Consider the following 27,585-nt stretch of genomic DNA (forward strand, 5'->3'; position numbering starts at 1 on the left):
TGCAGTTTAAGGTTCAAAAAACCCATTATTTTCCACATAATGTACATTATTGTTGCTCCTTTATGCCCAGCCTTTCTGAAACGCATCGATTTTTAGAAAGCTCAGTGTTCTGAAAAGCAAGGTGTGCGCTGATTGGCCAGCTGCGTTGTGATTAGCCGAATACCTCAAGCGTGTGACGGAAATGTTACGCCTCATACCATATTGTGATGCCGTGTCCTGGTGCGATAAGACAAAACCAATAAAACCCATTACAAATGAGGCATTTGTTGCATCCAGTAGGGACATAATTACTGATTAAAATAACTTATAATTTCTTTTTATGCTTTGCTTCGCGTATCGCGCCACGTAAACATAAAACCATGTCTGCATTTGTGATCGGAGAAACAACAAACAACAAGCTCTACTCTACACTGCTCAAAACTCACATTTGAATCATCAGTGGCAAATTCATTAAATATGAAAACGTACTTACAGACTGTGAGTCAGAATTGCCAGACTGTCCTTGCAATGTTGGAACTGTCCCACTTTATAGAAACAGACAACAGTATGGTAGGTTACTCTCACAGGAAACAGTCCTCATACTCCACAAAATGTGGTGCACACATTTGAATATTTGAGTTGAACTGTTCCGGAACAGTGTTGAACCACTGATTTCTAGTTGTGTCCTCTTTGGAAGGCCAAACAAAGTTGTTTAGCTTTCACAATGAAACACACAGTGTCTCCACAACATGGCCGCGGCGGCAAGAGCGAGAATAAAAGCTATGCCTTCTTTCTTTGCGTGAACTTTATAGTTAGTTAATAGTGAGAATTGGACCTTAAAATAAAGTGTACCCTTTTTTTTCTCTCCATATAATGGCATTAATTGTATGGACGAAAAAAGTTGAGGCATTCTTCAAAATAACTGTTGTATTCTGTGTTTATTCTCATCATTGTCTATTTGAAGTTGAGTAAATGATGATAGAATTTATATTTGTATGAACTATCCCTTCATCGTAAAGTCCCATTCACACTAAAAACAATAACTATAAATTTACCAGTAAATATAACTATATTAGTGTCCACGCCAGCACATTATAACATGTCATTTATTAAAAGTGCACATTTACGTAGTCTGCCTGATTAAATACTTAAGCTCTTTAAAGTCAGGTGGATCCTGATTTGGTGTCAGTGTTTTTATCGTTCATCAGGTGGGAAAACATTGTTCTAAACATGCACCAACGATATTGTTCCTATGTTTCTTTATCATTAAAATTGTGGTGTGTCCTGTTCTAATAGAATTAGAGTGATTATTAAAATTTTATTGTTACAGTTATGGTTATAGTTATATTGTCTTTTATTGTCTGGCATCCTAGCATAATGGCAGTGTGTTTGGCATGGGCATGACTTCAGAAATTGTAAAAAGCTAATTAAATTAAGCATCAGAAATGCAAATATGCCTGCTGGTAGAACTAGAGAAGTGAATGTGTTTTGTCTGTGTGTTTTTGCGGGCTGTGTGAGAGAGTGTATGTATGAACTGCTGTGCTGCGTGATTCTTAATTAACTCTCGAACAATGGACCAGTGAAGATCAGAGAGCCAAGTGAGGGGCTTGTTGTGTCTCCTCGTGAGCAGCTTCCTGAACACATGAAAGCAGCACACACTGCCCAAAAAAACACGCGTGGAGAGAGGAGGAACTCCTGTCAACACCAAACTATGGCCTTCAAAGGGAATGCCACCCCCTGCTCCACCTCCCACCCGAACATGTAGACAGCAGAATACATTCATTAGGATGCTTTAAGTACACACTCACACTGCATATGCATACATGTATGCATTGTTCTTTTTTTTTCTTTTGTTTTGGTCCTGTGTCTGTCTGTCTGGTTTTATTATCGAGGGTGGGGTTGTCAGGAAAGCAACATTTCGGTAGTTTATACTATTACCAGCAAAATTTCATGAATTTCTATATAAATGTTAGTACCTAAGCAACAATTTATATGATAATTAAGACTATTACATTTAAGATAAATGATTATTTTAAAATAAAAACATTTTATAAAAAATGAATAAAACAATTGCATATAGCAATAGCATTTTGAAATAAATAGATAAATAAAAACAATAAACAAATAAACAAAATAAATAAATGACAAGCAATAAAAAATGAAAACAATGAAACAAAGATACAGATTTTTCTGTATTTAGCATTATATAGAAGCTCGTTTTTTGTTTTGTTAAGCTTGTTGAAAAATATGTGATGGGAGGAAACATTTCTGTGTGCACTTGCATAACTAGTGGTGGAATTATTTTGAAATGGGAGGACAAATGGATAGATAGATAGATAGATAGATAGATAGATAGATAGATAGATAGATAGATAGATAGATAGATAGATAGATAGATAGATAGATAGATAGATATCTCAAGTATTCAAATTCAGATATTCAGAAATGATGATATCTGACAACTTGTTCTGAATTGAGTTGGTACTACTGATATTGGCTTGTTCTACACATATTTCTGTCATGAAGGTCATGAAATCTGATCCACAGTTTTTGATTAACAGTTGAAATGAATTCCTGGGAAGTGAATTGACCATGCTGAAGTGATATACAGTAAATAACACGTAGAAGTGTCCTGCCATGGGGTCACACCCTTCACATCCCTGTTTTCTGAACTGTGAAAACAAGAGTAGGATCCCAGCCAATGCACATCAATACAGCAATTTCCCATTTTTCCTCATTTCCTGTTTTTGACAGGAAGCAGAAGAAGATAGCTTGCTCGCACAACAACGAGAGCTATGGACTGCTGGGTAGCGCGCCAGCTGTCCTCAGGTAGTTGCACGCTGGCGTTGACTGACTTGCTTACGCCCCCGTTAATGAGTTTTTGGCCTGCCGCGTGTGTTTAGGAAAGGAAGCTTTTGTGGAATGCTGCTAATCACTTCTGAAGTAGTGTGGCAAATTTCCCAGGATGCTCTTTTTGACCCGCACACAATGCGACACTTTTGAAAGCACTGGCTTCTTTGTTTTTCCATCACATTCCATCCATCACTGTAATCCATCTTTTCTGTGGGCAGGGAAGTCGTCGTCTCCTCTGTTCACAACCTAGCTTCCCCCAGTGGGGAGTTGAGTCGAGATGTTAAAATAGACCTAAGAACCATTTTTCAGTTGACACTTAAGTTCAAACGTAAGTGCCTGGCTGCCCTGTGGAGCCGAACACCTGCTGATTCCATAAACAGAAAATACATGACCAGGTGATTACTTGCTTTATTTTGATAACTGTTATTATTGGGTACAGAGTCCCACACGAGGGAAAAAAATAAGATATTGTAGCTACAAATTAAGAATTTGTTCCCAAGACTTATTGTTAATTAACGAATCAATGATTTAACTAAAACAAGGAAACTAATTGATAAAATGTAGCCAAGAATTAAGTTGTGGTAACAAATTCTTAATTTAAAGCTGCATTATCTATTTTAAGTCTCTATAATTGGGGAATTAAATAAATTGGAAATAAATTTAAATAACTTGTAGAAATACAATAAAACATAAACTGATTTTATTTCAGTTAGGATGCTTTAAGTACACACTCACACTGCATATGCATACATGTATGCATTGTTCTTTTTTTTTCTTTTGTTTTGGTCCTGTGTCTGTCTGTCTGGTTTTATTATCGAGGGTGGGGTTGTCAGGAAAGCAACATTTCGGTAGTTTATACTATTACCAGCAAAATTTCATGAATTTCTATATAAATGTTAGTACCTAAGCAACAATTTATATGATAATTAAGACTATTACATTTAAGATAAATGATTATTTTAAAATAAAAACATTTTATAAAAAATGAATAAAACAATTGCATATAGCAATAGCATTTTGAAATAAATAGATAAATAAAAACAATAAACAAATAAACAAAATAAATAAATAAATGACAAGCAAATAAAAAATGAAAACAATGAAACAAAGATACAGATTTTTCTGTATTTAGCATTATATAGAAGCTCGTTTTTTGTTTTGTTAAGCTTGTTGAAAAATATGTGATGGGAGGAAACATTTCTGTGTGCACTTGCATAACTAGTGGTGGAATTATTTTGAAATGGGATGGATGGTTGATAGATAGATAGATAGATAGATAGATAGATAGATAGATAGATAGATAGATAGATAGATAGATAGATAGATAGTATAGATTCAGATATGATATCTAAAGTATTCAAAAAAAAAAAAAAAAAAAAAAAAAAAAAAAAAAAAAATCAAGTATTGATTCAGAAATGATGATATCTGACAACTTGTTCTGAATTGAGTTGGTACTACTGATATTGGCTTGTTCTACACATATTTCTGTCATGAAGGTCATGAATATCTGATCCACAGTTTTTGATTAACAGTTGAAATGAATTCCTGGGAAGTGAATTGACCATGCTGAAGTGATATACAGTAAATAACACGTAGAGTGTCCTGCCATGGGTCACACCCTTCACATCCCTGTTTTCTGAACTGTGAAAACAAGAGTAGGATTCCAGCCAATGCACATCAATACAGCAATTTCCCATTTCCTCATTTCCTGTTTTGACAGGAAGCAGAGAAGGATAGCTTGCTCGCACAAACAACGAGAGCTATGGACTGCTGGGTAGCGCAGCCAGCTGTCCTCAGGTAGTTGCACGCTGGCGTTGACTGACTGCTTACGCCCCCGTTAATGAGTTTGGCCTGCCGCGTGTGTTTAGGAAAGGAAGCTTTTGTGTGGAATGCTGCTAATCACTTCTGAAGTAGTGTGCAAATTTCCCAGGATGCTCTTTTTGACCCGCACACAATGCGACACTTTTGAAAGCACTGGCTTCTTTTGTTTTTCCATCACATTCCATCCATCACTGTAATCCATCTTTCTGTGGGCAGGGAAGTCGTCTCCTCTGTTCACACCTAGCTTCCCCCAGTGGGAGTTGAGTCGAGATGTTAAAATAGACCTAAGAACCATTTTTCAGTTGACACTTAAGTTCAAACGTAAGTGCCTGGCTGCCCTGTGGAGCCGAACACCTGCTGATTCATAAACAGAAAATCACATGACCAGGTGATTACTTGCTTTATTTTGATAACTGTTATTATTGGGTACAGAGTCCCACACGAGGGAAAAAAATAAGATATTGTAGCTACAAATTAAGAATTTGTTCCCAAGACTTATTGTTAATTAACGAATCAATGATTTAACTAAAACAAGGAAACTAATTGATAAAATGTAGCCAAGAATTAAGTTGTGGTAACAAATTCTTAATTTAAAGCTGCATTATCTATTTTAAGTCTCTATAATTGGGGAATTAAATAAATTGGAAATAAATTTAAATAAATTGGTAGAAATACAATAAAAAATAAACTGATTTTATTTCAGCTAGTTGCCAGGATTTTTTTTTTCTTTTCATTTTCACAATAGGAAAGTAAAATAAAAGCAGAAAAAAAAAAAAAAAAACTGATTAAAATATTGATTAAAAACAATAAAAGTATCTCAGTGACACTGAAATAACACTGATTTATACCATATAATTTTTTTGCTCTTTTGACTGATATAGGATATTTACATGTGCATGCTAAATTCCTCTGTTTCATCTCTGCCGTCATCTAATGCTCAATTAAGTTAATCTTTAAAACACTGCTAATTAAGTAACACTAAATCTAAATATTAAAATTAATCTTAAGCAAATCTCAGTTTTTCAAAATGTACATTTTTATTTTGTGATTCAGTTTACTTGTATTTTAAACAATTGATTGTAGTTTAGTTATTTTATTAAGATATATATATATCTCAATTAAAGTTTTTTAAAAGTGGTCAATATGTATGTATATGTCCATATATATATGTCCATATCAATTAAAGTTTTTTTTTTTGCAAGGGAAAATGATACTTTTTATAAGAACTGCAAAATAGTTTCCAAGACAGTAAGAAATATTTATGTCCAATAATTTTTCTTTTTTTTTTTTTTTTTTTTTTTTTTTAAGAAGTACTTGTGATTAAGCTAAATCTTGAGACAATCCTCCTTCTCAGATTGCAACCCAGATACATTGACAGGTAGCCAGATTGTCCCGGTTCCATTATGCATTGCCTTGAATAGCTAATTAGGAAATTCAGTGATTATTAACCTTGGCACTAGACAGCAATCTCCTCATGTCTTTCATTATAGCCTGGAGTTGGTTTACTCTAAATGCTACTTTCAGTTTGACTGTAGAGAGAAAGAAATTGCACACTGTCAACTGCACACAAAAGCCCTCTGTTTTAGATTCTTGGAAAGTATCATGCTTTGACATACTGTATTACAATACTACCAATCTTCTTAGCTGTTTGACTTTGTTGTTTACTCTGCCTTTTAAAATATTTCAGTGGTGCATTATTTTAGTTCTTCTTCTTCTTCTTTTTATCAGATAATTACTTTATCCAAACCAGTTTTACTACACAGTGCCCTTGGAGCAACTTGGAATTAAGTGTCTTGCACAAGAGAGCTGTGGTTTAACAGTCCCTTCTGGAGCAACATTTGATTTACCAGGCTGGATCTCCAAGGTGTAGTAACAGATAATGTACCTTCAGTTATTTTCACAAAATAACACCTGAAAAGAGCAAATTGAGACCTGAAGGTTTTTTTTTTTTTAACAATAATGACTAACATTATGTACATTATTCTGAATATTTCAAGGCTAATAACCAAATAAATAATGGATATGAAATTTGGAATTGAATTTTTATGTGAGAAGAAATTTGATCGTTATGCAAGGACATTTGACCAGTCAGAATCAAGTATTCCAGAGAGCAGTGTAACTAACTTGAAGCCCATGAGAAGGTGAGTCTGGACAGGTAGTTCCTGTGTTGTTTTGTGTTTACATATGTTTATATTTGAATGTATGATTATGATGTTGATCGATGTATTGTAAATCAATTCTGTAGCAGTAACTCAGTGAGGATGTGGCATGTGTGTGCTTATTTTGTGAGTGGGGAAGGTGAGGGGTCAAAGCTCAGTGCTCCTGAATGCTTAACTCTGTTGTAGCTGCACTGCACTCTTACCCTGACCTTCAGGAGCGGCACAATTAGCTGACCTTTGACATCGTATCCCAGCCAATGAACCTTTAGGCTTAGAGAACATGCTCACACATCCTTTGCATTTTGTGTGTGTGGACATCTTAATACGGTTGCTCAGACAAAAAAATGCTCACACATCCTTTGCATATTGTCATGACATCCAAACTTTTTACCATTTCTTATTGTGTGGATTGACTTGGTTTTATATTGGATGTTTTCTGCATCCAAAAAGTAACCAATTTTACACTTTTGTGCCCAGTCCATAATTGTAAATGGATTTTGTACTGCAAACTAATGCTTTGTTTTATATTGGATAAACTATATCTATCTGGACTAATTTTCCAAACACAGCAAAGTAGCCAAAATGCAATGAAATGAAAAATATTTTTATGAAAAACTGTATGCCTATGCTTTTATATTGGATAAACTAATCTATCTGCTAATTTTCAATGCAAAATAAAAGTTTTTAATTAAGTGCGCAATTGGCACTAAATGGTGAATGGCACTGGATGAGGTGTAGGATCACACAGGAAGTGCTCAATGAAACTCCCTCGTCTGGATAGAGATCTGCCGCTCAGCCCTGCTTTAACTGAGTAGATGTCTGAATGTGTCAGACCATTAAAAATAATGTAATGAACGCTCAATGTAATGGGCTCTCATTCATATGCAAATTAGCTCAGATTCAACCCTGGCGTTCTTGCTCCCTCATTGCACACGGACGCTTGTGACATCACTGTGGAGATATTTTCCGTACGCTTTCATGTTTTAATTGCCTAGATGGACAGAGGACCAACAGGCGGTATAAATCCATCAACGTTTTCTGTAAGTGCGGTAGAGATGCATTTATGTTGGTGTAGTGCTTCTAGGCAATGACAAATTGAACATATTTTGAATGGAGTTCAGGGAGAGAGCTTAAATCATGATGGAGAGGTTCGTTTTTAGCTTTTTGCCTTGTTTCCCTCAAAAGAGACATTTTAGCTATGATGAATGACAGTTATAATATTGGTTCAGTACAAACAACCTAAAGCACCAAGGTAATCTCTCTTTTTCTGTCCGTCCCATCTTCACAATGGCTGCCCCTCTCCTTCTATAATTTTGTCCTTTCAGTTCTTTCCATTATAAGTCAGGGTCTCCATCACCTCACCATCCCACCATCAATGGGTAGCAGATTTTGCCTTTTCAGTGTTCACATCAAGGCCATTTGTAGTCCTCCCCATTGTTACCGTCATACAAGATGTATAAAGTGCCTATTGTTACAGTTTCTGATTGATTCAAAAAAGGAAGAAAACGAAAGGCAGTAAGCATTTTTAGAGTCATTAAGGCGGTTCGTTTGTGTTCTTTCTTATGTCTGCTCCAGACGGAGAATGGTTTGGGAAATCCTCTCTCTATCTCTCTGTCTATCTCTATTCGCTGTGTCTAGACGTCTCTATTCACCCAAAGAAAACATTCAAACCTGCCAATCTCTGAGAGTTTGGGATGGCTGTCTTGATGTGTGTCCAAATATCTGCAGCAAAAAGGCTTATTAAATTCTGATGTCTTTTGGATTATTTAATTGACTTTTTGGACACATATTTAACAGATATAATTGTATTTCTTTAGCAAAACAACCACACAGTCTATTTAATTGTTGAATGTACCTAGATGTCTTATTTACAGTGGGTATAGAAAAGAATCACCCCTTTTAAAATAATCACATTTTGCTGCTTTGCAGCCTGAAATGAAGACAGACACAGTTTTTGTTTTATCCAGCTGTATTTACTCAGTGCAACTTATAGCATCCAAGTAAAAGATATAACACCAACATTTTTGTGTTATTTAGATGTATTTAATATGTGAAAATTGTATCATTGAGTTTGAAAAAGGATCACCCCCTTGTGTCTGTATTTTGTTGAACCATCTTTTGCTTTAATTACAGCCTTTAGTCTGTTGGGATGTGTCTCTACTAACTTTGCTCATCTAGACTTTGCGATATTTGCCCAGTCTTCTTTGCAGAACTGCTCAAGTTCAGTTAAATCTTCTGGTGACTGTTTTTGGACTGCAGTCTTGAAGTCATTCCACAGATATTCAATGGGGTTTAAGTCTTGGCTCTGATTAGGCCATGCAAGGACATTCACCTTTTCAACAGCTGTGTGCTCAGTTTTGCTGTGCTTTGAGTCATTGTCAGGTTGGAAGGTAAACCTTCTTCCCATTGACAACTTTCTGGCAGAGGGCAGCATGGTATTTTGTCCCATACATTTTTCATTCTATCCTGACAAGTGCTCCAGTCCCTGCTGCAGAGAAACACTCCCATAACAAGATATTAGCACCTCCATGCTTTACTGTAGGAATGCTGTTATTTGGATGGTGAGCTGTATTGGAGTTCCACCAGACATATCATTTGGTGTTAAGGCCAAATAATTCAATTTTAGTCTCATCTGCCTCAGAATCTTCAAGGTGTGTTTTGGCAAAGCTCAGTCATGATTGCATATGACCTTTCTTGAGGAGTGGCTTTTTTCTTGCAACCCTCCCATACAAGCCACATTTGTGGAGAATTTGTGATAAAATGACCACAGCTGATCACAGTTGGCTTTGTGTGCTATTGAGAAGGTGATTAGCTACAACTGATTGAGTTTATAAGTTATTTTTAAGAGGGGATGATCCTTTTTCCCACTCAGTGATTCTGGTTGTGTAAAACAAAAAATGTCTTTCTTCATTTCATGCTACAAAGCAACAAAATGTGATTATTTTAAAGGGGGTGGTTCTTTTCTATACCCTCTGTAGATGACTTAGACATAGAGATGACGTTTTATTTTAGTGATTTTCTCCTAAAATGAAAAATAAAAATAGATAAATATGACAGTTGCTGTTAATTGCATCCAATAGCATTACACAGTTAATTTGATATCGGGAGAGTTGATGATAAACGTTTGAGCTCATAATGAAATCTCAGAGGTTATTTTTTATTTTTATTTTTTATTTTTTTAAACTATTGCTAAGAAGCTAGAGAATCAAGCAAGTATTTCAATTTGCTTTCCAATTAGCTGTCCAGGAGAAACAAATGAGATTCATGATTAACAAGACCTCATGATTTTTCTTTCCTTTGAGACAATCAAAGTCTGCCTTACGCCAATTATTTTGACAGACTGAATTACATTTTATTATGCTGAAAAGCGATTATGGTTATCAAAGAAAAAATGGTTTAGGTCACTGGTTGCCATCTTTCGTCATCTGTTGTTGTAAAGCATCTACATATGTTTTTGACAGTAATTTCACCAATCCGCAAGTTGCCTCACATTATGCATGGAGGAAAAGAGTTTTCATACTTTCACATCTTTTGTCTAACAGATGTCCTCCTGTGAATTATATAGTAGCCAGTGTCATCTAATCACATTCCTCTCTAAAGTTTACAAACTCCGAGCGGTCTAAGACATGAGTCTCTTGTGTGAATTACTCTGCCTAATTATGCTGATGTGCTGCTTAAGATTTGACTTTGGAGATTGAGTTCCTGGGACGAGTGCTTTAGAGTGAGCAATCTCATCAGTTCCCGTGCTGCTGGTTGCAGACGAGTGGAGCTCATGCAAATTACTGATGCTTGTGTTTGTGTGTTTACCTCTTCCTGTTTGCATTTATCACTAGGTAATTAACTTCTTTTCTTGCCCATACGGGCTGGTGTGTGTTAGAGCTGAGAGAGTTGGTCTCTGTTGAAAGCAGATGGCTCTGGGAGGGCTTGCAGGAAGTCATGAGGAGGCTTAGAGCTGTGGAAAAGTTCATGAAAGTTGGATAGAAGCTCTGTTCGGAGTGCAGTGTTTGTGGATTGAGGTGTATAAATATATATACAAGTTGAGTACTTGTGTGCAAAGGAAGTTTTAAAAGCAATTTGTACACACATGAATCCAGATTAGCTAAACTATTGGAGCATGTGACTGGAGTTAGTAATTAGTAGTGATGTGCAAAATTACCAGTCTTCATACTCGACTAGTTGGTAGGTTGTTTGAAAGACTAACTGACTGGTGTTAAGAAAGCCCTATATATTTAAGCCTACGGGAAAAAAAATATAAAATAAATTTTAAAAAAATGTACCGGTAATTTTTCTAATATTATCCAATCATTTTACGAACATTTCTGTTAACACAGCGCAATGCAAAAAACAAACTACAGGTAAAACCTGTATATATATATATATATATATATATATTATATATTATATTTATATATATATATATATATATATATATATATATTTTTTTTTTTTTTTTTTTGCTCATAAATTGCTAGTAAATGTCACAAACAATTACTAAGAAACAGCAAGTAACCCTTTGAATTAAACGTTAAAAAGTAAAAAAAAAAAAAGTGTTTTGTTGTAAAATGTACTCCAATAATCTTTTTTTTATTTACAACTTAGAAAATCATTACAGTGTATACTTCAGTTTTTACACATATGCTAGGTGTTATGCACAGAATTTTGTCATCAGCACGGTACACATCAGATTTTTAAAACTACATTTAGACGTGATTCAAACAGACTGTGTTTTTGCATTTAAGAACAGCATTTGAAAGAAGAAAAAACCAAGCGAGAAGCATGTTTTTAGATGTTGAACTACTTGTAACATGGGCGCAGCTTTTTTAGAACGGCATATTTTGCACAAGACCCTTCAAAAGGCGCAAGACACATATCTAACACATTACATAGAAAAACAATGGAAATGCAGCAAAAACGCGTTCTGTGTGAATGGCTTCTTACTCTGAATGGTCAGCTCTTTACCTTGAATTTTTGGCGGTTATTAGTTGATCCACAAGGTGGCGACACTGGTCGGAAAAGGCACAACAGCAATGGACTTTGTACCTTGACTAGTGCATCTAAGAGGGGGGTTAGGGGCAACCGCAACTCTATTTTAAAAGAGTGGGACAACATTTTTATACCTTATACCTTCAGGAGAGAAAAAGCGCAGACACTGTACAAAGATGAAAATTTATAGCACAAGTTTGTTGCCTGCCATTGTTTCGCCCATGTTATCAAATGACGTCTATACATTTGGCTGAATGCATATGCAAAGTGTTTTAAAGAGATTGTGGACATTATTTTGGATTATGATTGATGAAGCAGAGTTTTTGATCAGAATGGCTGGCTAACATGTGCGGCCTGAAGTCAGTCATTTAGAAGCACTACTATCAAATAAAAGTACAGCGACAGTACAGTGATTGAACTGCTGTCAGGCTGAACACAAATTGACTCTTCACCCAGGGGCTTCTCTTTCCCAGAGTGCTCAGTGGTGCTATCCACCTTGATTAGCTTATTAATAGTCAAGAACACCCACAATCCCATAATGGCAATTACTTTTCCGTTTTTGTTCTTCATCTTTCTGCAGGCTTCTAAACAGAGTGAAGAGTTGATTTATTATTGTTTTATTTCCATAAACTCTGGCTAAATAGATAAATAAATGATCAAGAGCAGTCTGGAGAGTTTCCAGACAGTCTCAGTAAATCAACTATTTTAATTAGTTGTGCAAAGTAAGCCAGTAAGCATGTATAAATATGCATGCACGCAAGTCTCCAGTGCAACTTAGGGTGGAGTTGTTAGTTTAACTAACTTTAACTGCTATATTAGCCCCGGGTCCCATAAAAGTTCAGCTGAATCACATGCAACCATTCTCAAGTTACCAAGTAATGAGTTCTGCTCCAAAACCAGTGCTGCCTATCTAGACAGCATTTTAAGGCAAAATTATTGCTTTGGTCAAAAATAGGCAAAATGTCTGTATTTTTTAGCTAACCAGCATACTAACATCAGACTATCTTGTGAGTTTCTTCTCTTGTGCGGTTTTCAGGAGTTGCTGCCTATGAAATGTTTTACAGGTCATTCAGTTTTGAGGTTCCATTCAAAGCAGGCTTTTATGGAAGCCCATTTCTGCAACAGAATAAAGAAAAAATGTAAAAGGTAATTGTTACTTTTTTATCTCATAATTGTGCATTAAAATCTCACAATTCATAATGTTTTCTTCAGAATTGCTAGTTTACATCTCATAGTTCACATGTTTTTTTTGCTTTATATTTTGGGTTTAAAGTTCTGATTTTTTTCCCTTCTTATGAAAACCTGGCAACCCTGTTCGTATTGTTCTTTTGCGCATGCAGGACAGTTCAGAACATTGATCTGTTCACAATGGAAATCTGATATTGGCCAGATTTAAAACAACAATGTGAGCAGTTATACAAAAAAAATCTCGGCTCGCAGTGTGAACATAGCCTATATCTCTTTTGATGGGCACCTAATGTGGACAGAGGGTCTGTCTGGATCACAAAATGCATGTTGTGAACAAAAATATTAATTTTGTGAATGTAATAAATGATTTTGTGCATTAATATTACAATTCTGAGGAAAAAATTTAAATATCTGAGTGGTTAACTCAAAATTGCACGGATTTATCTTTTGTTATGAGGAATAAAATCAGAACTGTTAGAAAACTGTTAGAAATTCTAAGAGAGAAATTCAGAATTTTGATATATAAATTCTGAGGAAAAGGTCTGAATTGTGATGGATTAAATCAGATACAAGCTCAGATTTGTGAGATAAAAAAAAAAAAAGTTGCAGAAACAGACTTTCATAGGCTGCACAAAAGCTCACAAGGTTTTGGAGCAGAGCTGAAGTCAAACACACAGACAAGTGTTTATAGTTTTTCTTGCAGCAATAAACCACAATTTAAGCTTACAGAAGCTTTGGAAATAGTGGTCTGTGGTTACTGCAGTCTCAGTTTTGATTGCCTGCCCATGCAAGGTCTGACGAGTCACTGACAGCTGGAGTGATCCGTGAGGAGAGAGAATGGGAGGGTGACAGACAGAAGGGAAACAGTATTGTGGGTTATCCAAACAGTTTGGGTAAAAACTGGTTTCTTTTTCAAGCCCCGGTGAGCAGGAAAAGCCATTTAAGTGTCCTACCGACGAGAGCGATCTATGATGGATAGGTGATTGGGACATACCTGCATTCTTTTTGCATGGACCCTGGAATTTGGAGAGGTTCCTGTCTATATACAACAGCAAAAAATAAAGTAGATCAACCGTAAAGTACATCTGCAAGGTAAATTTAGTCTTACTCAGAATATATGTGAATAGATGCACTTTTAAAAACACTGACTGCTAACAGACAAGACATTTGTTTGTAGGAAAGTCTTTATTTTTTTCTTGTCTTGATCAAACTGATTTTTCAGACAGTTTTTGCTGGTCAGTAATCCACATTACTATAAATAAATTTCTCAGAAAACCAATGTAAGATTAACTTGAGCACAATAATCATATATTCATGCATGTCAGATTTAATTTAATATTAAATATTTAATTGATGAATTGATTTTTGCATTGTGGTTTATATTATTATGCAATTTTCTGAATATTTTAGAGTTTTAATCAGAAAACCAGAACTGAATGCTAAGTGCCTGAGCCTGTAAAGTTTACTGTTAATACAAACACATAAACAAATTACTTGTCATATTAATTCAACTTAATATTACTTTATTATATCAGAGAAATGAAAGTGCGGAATTATTTGTGAATTATGACACTACATTTGTGTAAGAAACTGGTCAGTTATAGTTTAGCGGTCACTACACAAAAATATCTGACAGCAGAATGCTAATATTGGCCAATTACAATAAAGTATTCGAGAGAGCCATGTAATAAGTAGTTGTATCATAGGCGTGCAGAATACGAGAAATAATGCCACTGACAGAGGATGTAATCAATCAGACAATAATGAGAGAGCACCAACTGTGGCCTGTCAAGACAGTCACCCAGCAGACAGACAAACATCTGTGTTTCTAATGACCCTCTGTCACATTCTCCTGTGGTGTGAGTGTGCGTGATCGTCTTACCGCAGTAAACATATGTTACTAGGAGCTGAGCTTTGCTGGTTTTCACTGATTTCACTCGTTTCAATCTGTGTCTTTTCACAGAGATGTACAGCTCTGTTTGTGGTGATAGTCTTTTTAATTAAAGTCACATTTTATTCTATTATTATTGGTAGTTGGGATTAGATTAGGGAACACATATTCACTATTAACTAAGTGTTTTCCCTCAGTAGACTGCTAATTTGCTGCTTATTGATAGTAATGTTTAGGTATTGGGTAGGGTTAAACGATCTAGAATGTGGTCATGCAGAGTAAGACATTAATATGTGCTTTATACTAATAAACAGCTATCAACCATTACCGTTTGTTTTTTTCTTCTTAATAGCAGTCAAGGAAAGCCAAACCCCATATGCTTTTATTACACACAGATATGGATGCAGGTGTGCACGCACACACACCTGCCGCCGTCCTATATGCTCCTGCTCCTGTAATTACACCCACAGAGCTCCTGCTCTATAGCCTGCATTATGGCCCTGCTTAGGAATTCCTCCTGGGCTGCAGTGCTGTTGGGTAGATTGACCATGGCACATGTGTGTGCGTTTTTGTAGAGGTCCACGGGGATTAGCATTGGATGTGGTCTTTAGCTTTTTAGAGTATAGTAAATGTAATCTGTATTAATGACCTGCTGTGAGAAGACCCAGCACTCACCTTTTCTCTACAGGGTGTGTAGCAACAGCTGTTCCTGGGATTTTCACGCAACCCGCTCTCCACCTCAGAGAAGCTCCTCCCTCAATACTTGCAGCAAAAGTGCCAAATCATCTTTAGCAGTTGCTCGGACCTCAGTCAGAAGTGTATTCATTTATGAATACACATACAACTTTAGTTTTCCAAACTTGTAGGCTGTTCTAATACAATATACTCTTTTAAATTGATGATAAGGTTGTAAAAGATAACTGTACAGTCAACATGTCGTTCAAAACCTGCTTGACTTTCTGTCTTCTTTGGAACACAAAAGAAGATATTTTAAAGAATGTTTTAGCTGTTCTTGTTTGTATAGTGAAAGTCAGTGGGGTCCAAAACAAAACAGGAAAACTAGACCCCATCTTTATGGAGCCAAAAAAACAAAACAAAAAAAACAAAAAAAAAAACAATATATATATATATATATATATATATATATATATATATATATGATGACCGAAATGTACCATGGCATGGCTAAATTATATTAAATTAAATTAAATTAAATTAAATTAAATTAAATTAAATTAAATTAAATTAAATTAAATTAAATTAAATTAAATTAAATTAAATTAAATTAAATTATGTTTTTCGAAAAACATATTGTTCTTCTGTTTTTGAAACAGATGAACTATTTTGCTTTTAGTAGAGACACTGCTGCTGAACACTACTGAGAGATGAACAGACAATAATTCACACCTGCTTAATCTCTCTCTCTCTCTCTCTCTCTCTCTCTCTCTCTCTATATATGTTTCTGTCTATAATAGAATGGTTATTAACTGCAATAGTCTAGTACCAATGGCTCAAGCCTCCGTTGCTAGGTCTAAAATGACATTTTGGAATTAACTCACAAGAGCATTTTAACGCTTTGATCATGGCCGCATCACCACCTCGGGTGTCGATTATTTTCTAATTATTCAATGGACTGTTGTCAATTATTTCTTACATATCCCATTTTGTGTTAACACAAGTATTTGAAAAAAGCAGCTTTGTCATAATTACAGCAGAGTTGCTTGAAGAAATATTTTAGCCCATGTGGGCCTACAATTATTGATTTGGACAATAGGGAAGACCTTCGAGTTTAATACTTGCTGCTTTAAGGTGAAAGTTTAGTTTTCAGAACCTTGGAAATTCTATTGGAATTTCATAGAAAGATTGTTTTCTCAGCTTTGAAGTACTGAACGGACTGTAGGCTACTTCTTTTCCTCACAGCCTTGTTTTTGGTCTTGTTGAATTAAATATGATTTAAAATAAAATTTAATCCATGTGTTACAATCTCATTTATAATCTCTTGTATTATTCTCTTTTTTCACTTTCTCTTTGTCAGTTGTATCTTCTGCATCTCTTTTTTTTTATCTCTGTAAGTCCTCCCCCACCCTCATATTCTCTGTCCTTTCCCCACACTCATATCTCATCATCATTAGTTTTAGAGACAGTCAGACTAGCGGGCTGAGGGCTCACATGTAGTCATTTATCCTTCTGTTCCCTTTCTGTTTTTTAGTGCATCACTAATCAGCAGATAGGCTCCTGCATTCATCCCCAGAGCTTCATAAAAACCCAGAGCTGCCTGCCAATAAAGTCACACAATGGCCAACTACAAGCCCCAAGGCCAGGGGTCTAACCCTCATCTTACCCCATATCCTGTCTCTCTCGCTCACTCTCTCACTTCTCAATTTTTTATAATTCTCTTTCTGGCATTGGTGGATGGATAGTACCCACCTAATGGTTGTTCATTTACTTTACTACAATTACTGTATGTTTACATTTCAATGTGAAATCAGAATTCACCCTGTTTACAATTTTAACACGTTTCTTGTCTTGTTGTTCATGATTCTGTTCATGTTATTTCAAAGATTTTTATTTTTTTAAATGCAATTTTTCAGTAAAATGTTATAACTTGCTTCACCTCTGAAATGACTTTTTCAAACTTTCACTTTGGTATCCTTCATTTTCAGTGTCCAAACAGTTACAGATGGATGAAATCAAGTCACAACCCTCCCCTTTCTTTCACTGAAATTCCTTTATTTGAAAAAATTAATTAAAATTAGACCAACCAAAAAGTTTAACCCTCACCAAGGATGCATTTATTTGTTTAAAAAATATATTAAAAACAGTAATATTTGTGTGTGTGTATTAGATGTAAAAGCAATGTTTTTTATTGTCATATTTTACTGCAATAAAATATAGTAATCGTAATTTATTATATTTTATTTAAATGTATTCCTGTTGTGGAAAAACTGAATTTTCAGCAGTCATTACTCTAGTCTTCAATCACATGATCCTTCAGAAATCATTCTTTTTATTATCAATGTAAAAAACAGTCTGAAAACATTCCCTCTAAAAACCGAAAAAAAAAAAAAAAAACTCATTACACTGTCATGAAAACATCTGCAGAATGTTGCTCTACCATCTGACAGAGAGTATTTTAAACATAAGGCGAGCACATATTCTAAAAATTTCCATTTGAAAACCCACATACATCATCTCAGCACCACTAACTTATCATGCTCCTTCTCAGTATATTGCTGGCGTATTGCTGGTTTTCTGTTCCCAGTTTGCACTAATCAACTATTTATCTAAATGATCATCTTTAAATATTCATGCCCTTTTGAATAGTCCCACACAGAATATTTTCAATAATTTGACTCCATATTTTACTATTTATCTAAATGATCATCTTTCAGTGAATATTTTCTGTAATTTTTCTTAGTGACAGTATGTCTTAGGAGTATTCTTTATTTTATTATGTATTGGGGTTGTCCATATTTTATTAAACATAGGAGTTGTGGTATGATTTTTGCTGACATATCGAAGTCTGGCTTAATTGAGTCGCTTGAATAGACCTAAGAGTGTTTTGTGTAGTAATTATGGTGTTAATTCCACTAAATATCCTTATTTTACGTCTCATAGTGGATGATTTATGTGCTGTGGCTGTGCCTTTGGGCTCTCACTCATCCAGTTTACTACTGTGACTCTGAGAAAATCAGGTACCATAAACATTAATGCTGCTCTGGGCTCCAGTCAGAGTCTAACCTCCCTAATACTGATCTAGAATGAGAGATATGTCTCTCAAAAGACCAGAAGTGTGTGGATGTCAGAGAGAAATTACAGCACTGGTTTGCTTCAAAAATAGCATTCTGCTGTCATTTACTCATTCTCATATCATTCCAAGCCTGTATGGCACATGAATAAGAATTGAAATGAGCAAGTGACTAAATAATGACAGTTTCATTTTTAAGTGAAGAATTCCTTTAAAATCCATAAATGCGCTTTAAATGTAATTTAATTCCTGTTAATTCCATTTGATTACTGTTTGTGTAAGTGTTTTTATAATGGTGGCTGGGTAATCCTTTATGTTTGCTAGTATTATCATGATAAGTGAGCCTGTATTGTAGAAACAGTTACCTGCTCCAAGCACTTCATTGTGTGTGAGTGTAAGTGCACAGACATAAGCCCCTGTCCATCAGGTAGACTGGCATCATGTCCTTGGCATTGAATGGGAGATGATTATTTTCATGCTGGGTCTCTTGTCATATCTCTCCCTGCTGGGAGTCTTATCAAATGTAAATATGCACTGCAATGTGCTTCTTGCCCGGGCTCAGCTGTTGTTTTCTTTACACCCTATCGCCCGCCACCCATCCTCTCCCCACAGCTCAATCCCTCCACCCACAAAACTCTCACTTTTCAGCTCTGCTTAGTTTGAAATATTATAATTAAGATGAGGCTTCTGGGAAAACTAGGAAAATCTTGTCTAAATGTCTGTAGGCTATGTTTTTTTTTTTTTTTTTTTTTTTATCAGTAAAACACATCCAAATAAACATTTTCTGCATATTTGTAAATGCCCTGCTATTAAAATGCTGGTTATTGTGATAAGAACAATGAGCATTTTTTATTATTTAGATCACTTTGAGGAAGTGTTAAATCTTTGTTTTATTCCACAAGCACAGTTAAATCTGAAAATGATAAAATATATTTATATTTTTATATAATTTTATTCTTTATTTTTTATTCTATATAACACAATCTAGAAATGTTTTAAAAATGTATTACTGCCGTTAACAATAACAAAAACAATAATAATACTATTTTGCTATTATTATTATTATTATTATTAATTTCAGAGATGTATTTTTTAAAATGTATAGAGATATATAGCTGTAAATATACACCCCAACAACATAGTATATAAATAATGTTGTTGATAATATTAATAAAAATAATGCATTTATTGTTGTTTAAACTATTTATATTAAAACAATTTTTAAATAATCAGCACTATTTTAAAATAATCAGATATTTATAATTTTTAATTTTCAAATTACATAGTTTATAGCTTCAAAATATATAGCAGTGATATAAAACATGATTGTTTTTGTTAATAATAATAATAATATAGATCATTAATATTGTTGTTTAAAACATACAATTTAAGAGATTTACATCTTTGAACACTTATTTTAAAGGGGTCATTGGATGCTATGCACTTTTACAGGTTGTTTGAACTGAAATGTGTGTTGGCAGTGTGTGTACACAACCACCCTATAATGATAAAAATCCACCCAGTGTGCACCCGATCTCAGATGCCTTCATTGAGAGATTTTAACCAAACTTTGTTAAAGATTTTTCATTAATACCCTAAAGAATGGGCATCCGATGACCCCTTTAAACTTTAGAAACCAAACCAAAATCAAAAACCAAAATCAAACAAGCATCTTTTTTTTGTCATCTCTTGCTTTCTGTAGGATCCTGGATTTGCTTCCTTTTTCATTGACCAGCTGCAAGTGCCTGATTGGTCGCTGAAAGGTGCTCATGAAGGAATGAGGTGTCCGGTGTGTGGCACACCTGCACAGCAGCTAAAACAGCAGGCACTCCAGACTCTCCAAGAACTGTACCCTGCTTCTGACATGCCATCACTGCCTCCCAATACCTTCCCTGGGCACCCCACTAGGCTGACGACTCACAGCGTGGTCACTCTTTCCTCCAGGGCTACCAAATCGAGGATACCTCACCCAGCGCACAGCATCCTGCCTGTGGGGGAGCGGCAGCGTGAGCTGGGCTGGTCTCAGAGCCCATCTTCCAGCGCTGGGGCACTGAAACCCAGTGTGCAGGTGACCATGGGAGGAAGACCTCTGACTGGAACCATCAGCTCAGTCACCATTCAAGCCCAGCAGTACTTGGAGGGCATGTGGAGCATCTCACGAGTCAATAACTTCCTTCCTCAGCCAAACCCGGTATGCAACCTTTCATTTGTCTTCAGCTACCAGATCTTTTGTTTATGTATTCAATATAACTGTAATCAGTTCTGATGTAACAGTTCAAACATACTGTTAGAAACTAAAAAAAAAAAACTAATTCTCACTGTATTTAGAATTTAAAAGTGACCATGTTTATTCCCTGCAAAGTCTTCATTGTCCACGGCAGGAGCTTGAACAGGGTGTAGGGGTCGAACATAGTTTTTTGGATATAATTTGACATCTTTTCAAATCAAGAGAGCTGCTTTTGCTGCCATCCAATGGTTGAGAGGTATGGAAAAGTTCACTTTGAAGGGCTCTTTGAAGCATTATTATTTACCAGCATAGACATCAACCGATGATTGGTCCGGTTATTTGAGCCTACAGCTGTCTGAATGAATCGCAGTTGAAAACACCTGCATAATTGAATCACATGCACTCTGTTATACATAGAGAGCATATTTGAAACATAATGCACTGAGACAGTGTGTTAACAACTTATGTTGTCTCATTTACACATTTGTGCATCTGTAGTACAGTTACACATTGTCAGAGCACCTGTTGATTTAGTGGTTTGAGTGAATGATTGTGTATCACTTGGTGTTTTAGTTACACTCTGCAATTAGGTTTACAGTGAGGTAGTATATACAGCCTGCCATTCAAAGTTTTGTGGTCATTAAGATATTTTTTACCTATTTTTTATTTTTTATTTTTTTAAGAAATTAATACCTTTGCCTTACGTCACTGTTACATTCCACAGCAGACTGCTCATCTGTACATCTTCAGCGTGTTAAATAAAATTAAACAAAACTCACCACCACAGGTAGTCAGCTGAACTATACCTTCATAGCTGAGTCTTTGTTGCATCAGAGTGGTTTCTAATTGTAACACATATATTTTGTATCAATTGTTGCTTTTACAAGCTTTTGCAGTTGCCTCTGAGCCTTTTTGTTCCTGCTAACTGTTAACGCTATTGAAGACGGGAGATTAATAATAGCCTGTGCATTTCCTATTTGAGTTGATGTCAACAAGTGCTTTTATTCCAGTGAGTGAGCCGCCACTGAAGCTTTTAGCAATCAGTATTTGTTTGTGCACAAAGCAAAAAGCCTTGGATGAAAAAAAAAAAGTTGACCAACTGATGGCCCAGTACGTCTTGAAAAACCAACAGAAGCTGTCTGCTTTACGCAAACACACAACTCGCACGTGTAGGCTGTGCATGAACAGTAATAGCTCTGAGCTCTATGCTTTTCCCTTGTTCAAAGACATGCCTTGTATAATTTTTGGAAAAGCTCCTTCCTTTCATTAGATTGGAGGGATGACAATAACACATGCAGTGTGCTGGGACTTCAGCGGAGCCTTGAGCAAAGAGCTTTAACTCATCTGATTTCTGTGGAGAGAAACGACAAGCAGCAGGGAGAGAGAGGACGAGACAAAGCCACTGAGATGGACTGAGTCTGACAGGAAGCCTTTGGAGGGGCCTTGTGTTCTGTGAAGTAGATTTTTGTGTCTGTGCTACTTGGAAAAGGCGCATCACTTCTTTTGAAGCAGGTGAGAGTTCCTGGAAAGCAAGAAGAGAAACATCAAATGGCAAGAAGCACTTTGATGCAAAGTTCAGGAGATTCACTATCAACACAAGATAAAGAAGTTGACAGCTGTCAAGTTTAGATTCAAACGAATGCTTGAAATGCTTAGACCACATGTTCTTTTTTTGAACATGTACTATATGGTAACACCATTGCATTCCAGTCTCTTGGATTGCCCACGGTAATGAATTATTACAATATTCAAGCCCCATGGTATTACCATCTGATACGTTCAATGTGCTGCATTCATAACTTGTTTATAAAGTGGTATAAAAGCATATTTAGACACACACAAAAACGAGTCTGTTATTTTGAAATTTGATTGATGCGTTTTACAAAGCCACTTACAATTGCTGGCAATTCTGTCACTGAATCTCTATTCCAAAAAATAACATTTTTAAACCTCATAGCCACATTTCCAACTTGCAGGCTGTTCCAAAACTCTTAAGATAAGACTGTATTGCATTTATAAATTCAGTAAAGACAAGAATGCCTTGTAACAAACACAGTAAAAAAATATATTTATGCTTCTTAGAGCATTTGGTGAAACACTTTTTACTATAATATGATTAGTAGCACCTTTAAAAAGAGGAAAAAAAAACATCTTGAGAGCATGTTACTGTCAAGTTTATTGCTCTTTACCCGAGGTGGCAGATAAAATTATTAGAGCATAGCGGGATGGGTTTTACAATGTGGGTTTCATATAGGCTGGAATGACCTACTGGCCTACTGGGAGCCCAAAACCAGGAATCCTTAAGCAGCGTGAACAGACTGTGATCTGCTTTCTCTGAGCCAGAATAAGAAGGAAGAGAGAGAAAGAAATTATGCCGCTCCTTGACACAGACATTTGGAAGGAGATGTGAATAGTTGGATTTTCTGGACTCTGGTGTAGAGATGAGGTTGTAGACAGGGTGTAGGGTGCAGCATAAAGAGAATACCTGATTTTATCAAGTGATTGGAGCTGTCTGCAGCTGTACTTTAATGACCCGACCTGGGGATACAGAGTGTGCACCTCGTGCTCTGTGTCTGACACTCATGAAAACAGCTTGACTGGAGGGCTTAAGTCCTCAAAAACCTATAGTGGGTTTTTTGACAGCTGCTTCAGTGTGCGTGTGTGTGTATACAAGTGTATGTGTGTCTAATGTCTGTGTTTGTGCATCCCAAATCAAGTCTTTTTTTGACTGCGTAGCCCCTTTAAACATCCTGTCAATGTGAAATGTGACACCCGTTCCTTCTTTATCTGTATGTGGGGATTACCGTTCTGTCCAGATAGACACCATTTGCTGTCAGTGTGACGCTGTTTTGATTTATCACGGCTCATTTGAAACCGGAATGCCATATGATGCGATATGACTGTCATGTCACGGGTCCAGCATGGCGTTTTTTGGTGTTGATGGATGCATGAGTGCTAAGTTCATCCGAGCCCTTTCTGACTTCACATGGGCTTAAAAACCTGGACTCCGGAATGTTTTTATTTATTTATTTATTTTTAGCTCATCTAAGCTGTAAAAAAAAGCTCACATAAAAAGTGGCAGGAACATCTATTGTGTATGTATAGTCATTCCCCCAAAATACAAATTGAAGTTTAAGTCATGTCCGCATGCATACTTTGTAATTTCGAACAATGAAATAGCCATTTCTGCAACAGAACGGACATACATAACAATTATTGATTTCAACCATACAAAGAAAGCAATTATAGACATAAACAGAATCCTGGAGCATCTGAATAAACAGAATAGACATAAACAACTCAAACTTTTGCTTTGTTCAGAATCCTCCAACCCTCAGATCAGTTGAAGCTTATGTAATAGTAACTATTCAACCAAGTGTCACAGTTCAACAAAGTGCAGACTTGAAACAGAATGGATGCCACATGTCGTACGCTGTCTCATATGAGTAATCCTTGTGTTTGTGATATATGGAGCTCATATGTCATCCAAGGTATATAAATAGTTCTCCTGTCAGAGTTCTGTTGACACATCATGCACTGGATGGCCTATGCTTCATGAAAAGATTGTTAATGATGTTATTTTAGTTGCCAGACATGAATCCAGAGCAAACACGAATCCAGCCATTATGCACAACCACCGCAACACAAATGACATGCCACACTAAAGCCGTGGTTGTCTATTGCTCAATGTGTTGTCAGTGACTAACTCACGATATTCTCTGGGAAATTGCCCAACCTTACCTGAAGCTTTTTAGCGCACTGCCTTCATTCAAAACAAGCACTTGACAGATAATATTGATTAAGGGTTTAAGCTACTTAGTTACTCACAGGCCTCGGAGACAAAGAGCGACTCTGGTGAAATAATGAAAACGTCTGTGAATGAATGGGCTCCAGTGCAAGAATATTTAACAACGACAAACCAATATGTCCCAAATGTTTTATTTGATTAAAAACTCTGATCCTTATCAGCGAAAAAGCAATTCCTCACAGACTTCATTCAAGGATTGTGTGATGATAGCATTTCAAATATCACAATGTAGAGTCAATACATAGAATCATGCACTGTTCATCTTGAGCACCCGCTTGCTATTCCTTCACTGAGCTTTTGTGTGAACACCACTGGAGACACCGACAGAAGACTAGTTACTTGATCTATCTACTTTCTCGAGAGCAAAGTAAGACTGGCTTGTACTGCCTCAAGTCATGGTGGACCCATGTCTGGATTGACAACCTCTGCATCCTGCTATGGTTCTGGATAAGGAATTCACATTTCTTGTTAATCAGTTTAATCTCTATGCATTGAAATCCTATTTGTACCTATTCATATCCATGAATGCATGTTCCTCCGTGATGGCTAATTATGTACTTTATGATAAATGCATGAGAGTAATTGTTACCTCCTCCTTTTTATATGCGACCTTTGAAACATCATTTGTAATGGAGCTGCCTCTTGCTTGCTCTTTTTGTTTTTTCAAGAAGATGTGATTCTCTGTGACCTAGGCATATGATTCATGGAACTATGTAAGTATGGATTACCTGTCCTGCTTCTTCCCACCACAGACACAAGGCCTCGTAGGTCAAGCAGAGCAGAGTGAATGGCATTCAGACACCCCCGTCTCCAGAGTGTCCCTGACTCCCTCCAGACAGAGAAGTCCGGTTCAGTTTGGCCAGGCTGTGCCTCCTTCCTCTGACCACCCCACTTCAGCTACAGCATCCTTTTTCATTAGGTAAGAAAACACGTTTAACATAGATCACTTAATAGACTCTAAAAAATCATTATGCAGCAAAGCATGGTTACTATCTAGATACCTCTAGGTCTTTACCTTGAGAACTGAATGTCAAGGTTACAGATTTTGGAATTGGTGTAATGTGGTATATTAATATAGGATGGCATGGCAGAGTAGCTAGAGACTGACAACCAGAAGGGTTGTTTTCTTGAGCAAGGCACCTAACCCTGTGTTGCTACAAGTTGTCCCTTGTAGTAAGTGTACTTAGAGTTGCATCTCTACTAGATCACTGCTTCAATTAAATGATGGCATGATTTTATGAACATAGATGCTTGTGTTTTATCAGTCGATGTATTAGTTTCTAATTTCCACTGGTATGTGGAAAAGGGTGGTGACAGGAATGTTTTTGGAATGGTCCTGGAAAACACATTTGACAAATTTCTCAAGCCAATTGACAACATGAGACATTAAAGAGTGATCAGGGGCCTCTCCCTTTGTGGAGAATGACGGCAGCTAAGTTTTAGATCCGCTTGGGGTGTTGCCACCTGCCCAAGCACTTCCGGGTCATTCTGAGACAACAGACAGAAGTGACCCCATGTAGGACAAGGTTAATTTTTGTGGTCTGATTTATAATTGCGCGTCTGTTTTCTTTGGAGGCGATCTCAGAAAAAGCGGATAAGCAGGGAGGCTGCTATGTCATAGAAAGAGGATGACGAGGAAGAAAGAGAGAAAATAGATTTGTTTTCGTCTCTAAATTTAAACTTCTGGGTGGATAAACAGAAGAAGTAGGAAGCTATGCCTGGTGCCACCTCTTGTTTCATCCCAAATACTAGTGCCTGCCAGGATTTTTTTTATTATTATTTGAAATGAGATCTGTTATGATTCTGGACACCCTAGCATTCTTGGAATACTGGTTTAAAGTCTAGGACATGTGTGACTGTTTGTTACTAACAGCCACTAATTTGTGTAGCCGACATTAAATTAGCAACCAAATGCTGAGAAACTTCATGTTTAAGCTGTGAAACAGGTATAAAATATACATTGCTGTTTAATTAAAATCAAGGCCATAAAACTCATCTGATCAGAGTGTGCAGAATAAGAAATGCCAGTGCAACACCTTGCTTTCAGGCATGCCAAAAAATGAATGAAGGGCATCCTCTAAAGGAGTCATTATCAAACTTATACATTTAAATCAAGAGCTGGTAGTGAACATCCAGACCTGCAATTATTCCGCTAGTGTGCATTGGGCTTTTAACCAGGTTGTAGAACAAGCAGGAGGCTGGATCCTCTCTTGTAAGTGAAATGTTAATTAGATTGCAATTAGAGTTTAAACATCGGAGGGGAGAATGACGAGGGACATGGTCAATCTGTTTCCAGTCATCCCTTTAGTGTTTTTAAAATCTTTGATTTCAAATAGCATTTTTCAGAACAGCACTGGTTAGAATCTATCCCTGACTATCTCTGATTGTGCTTCAGCAAGGTGTCTTGGGTGCAATTTTTGTAAACCTGGCTTTTATTATTTCTCTTAGGTGTTACATTATTATTATTTGGTTAATGCAAAATGTTACCTTGCATTTGCTTACAGTATCAGCATCTCACCTTTCATCCCTCAAATATGCATTATGGAATTACCTTATAATGGACACTACCATAATGGTACCATAGTACTTTTGAAGTCCGGTTTAAGTACCTTGATCTATGAATAAGTGTTACCATTGTCCTTTTGTAACGCATCTTTGGCTCCCATAAGGTGATTTAACTTTCTTTTATTCAGCTTGTACTGTATAAATATTAGTGGCCATCTAGTGAGAAAATAGAGTAGTGGATGATGAATAGATTCATGGCTGAGAAGGTTGACTTTTCCCTAACCCCCATTCTCGGCATATGCTCCAGAGTGACGGAGCATATGATTAGTGTATTGACATTCTAGCTGGCTCCTGTAATGAATACAGACACAGGGCCCAAAAAAGCTTCCCAGAGGCTGTAGGATGCGCTGTCACACTCAACAG

At 36.3% G+C, this 27,585-nt stretch overlaps 1 protein-coding gene across 3 annotated transcripts in view; it reads left to right on the top strand.

Moving 5' to 3' along the window:
• The window catches only part of LOC109074543 (kinesin-like protein KIF26A), a 92,239-nt gene that overhangs the window by 14,926 nt on the left and 49,728 nt on the right, over positions 1-27,585 (top strand). For all 3 annotated transcript variants that reach the window (XM_042774404.1, XM_019090564.2, XM_042774405.1), the window contains exons 3-4: positions 20,325-20,813; positions 25,410-25,576. In XM_042774404.1, coding sequence (XP_042630338.1) covers positions 20,325-20,813; positions 25,410-25,576 — 656 coding nt within the window. The remainder of the gene's footprint in view (positions 1-20,324; positions 20,814-25,409; positions 25,577-27,585) is intronic.

Source organism: Cyprinus carpio, chromosome A17 (assembly GCF_018340385.1).
Source record: "Cyprinus carpio isolate SPL01 chromosome A17, ASM1834038v1, whole genome shotgun sequence".
Lineage (NCBI taxonomy): Eukaryota > Metazoa > Chordata > Actinopteri > Cypriniformes > Cyprinidae > Cyprinus > Cyprinus carpio.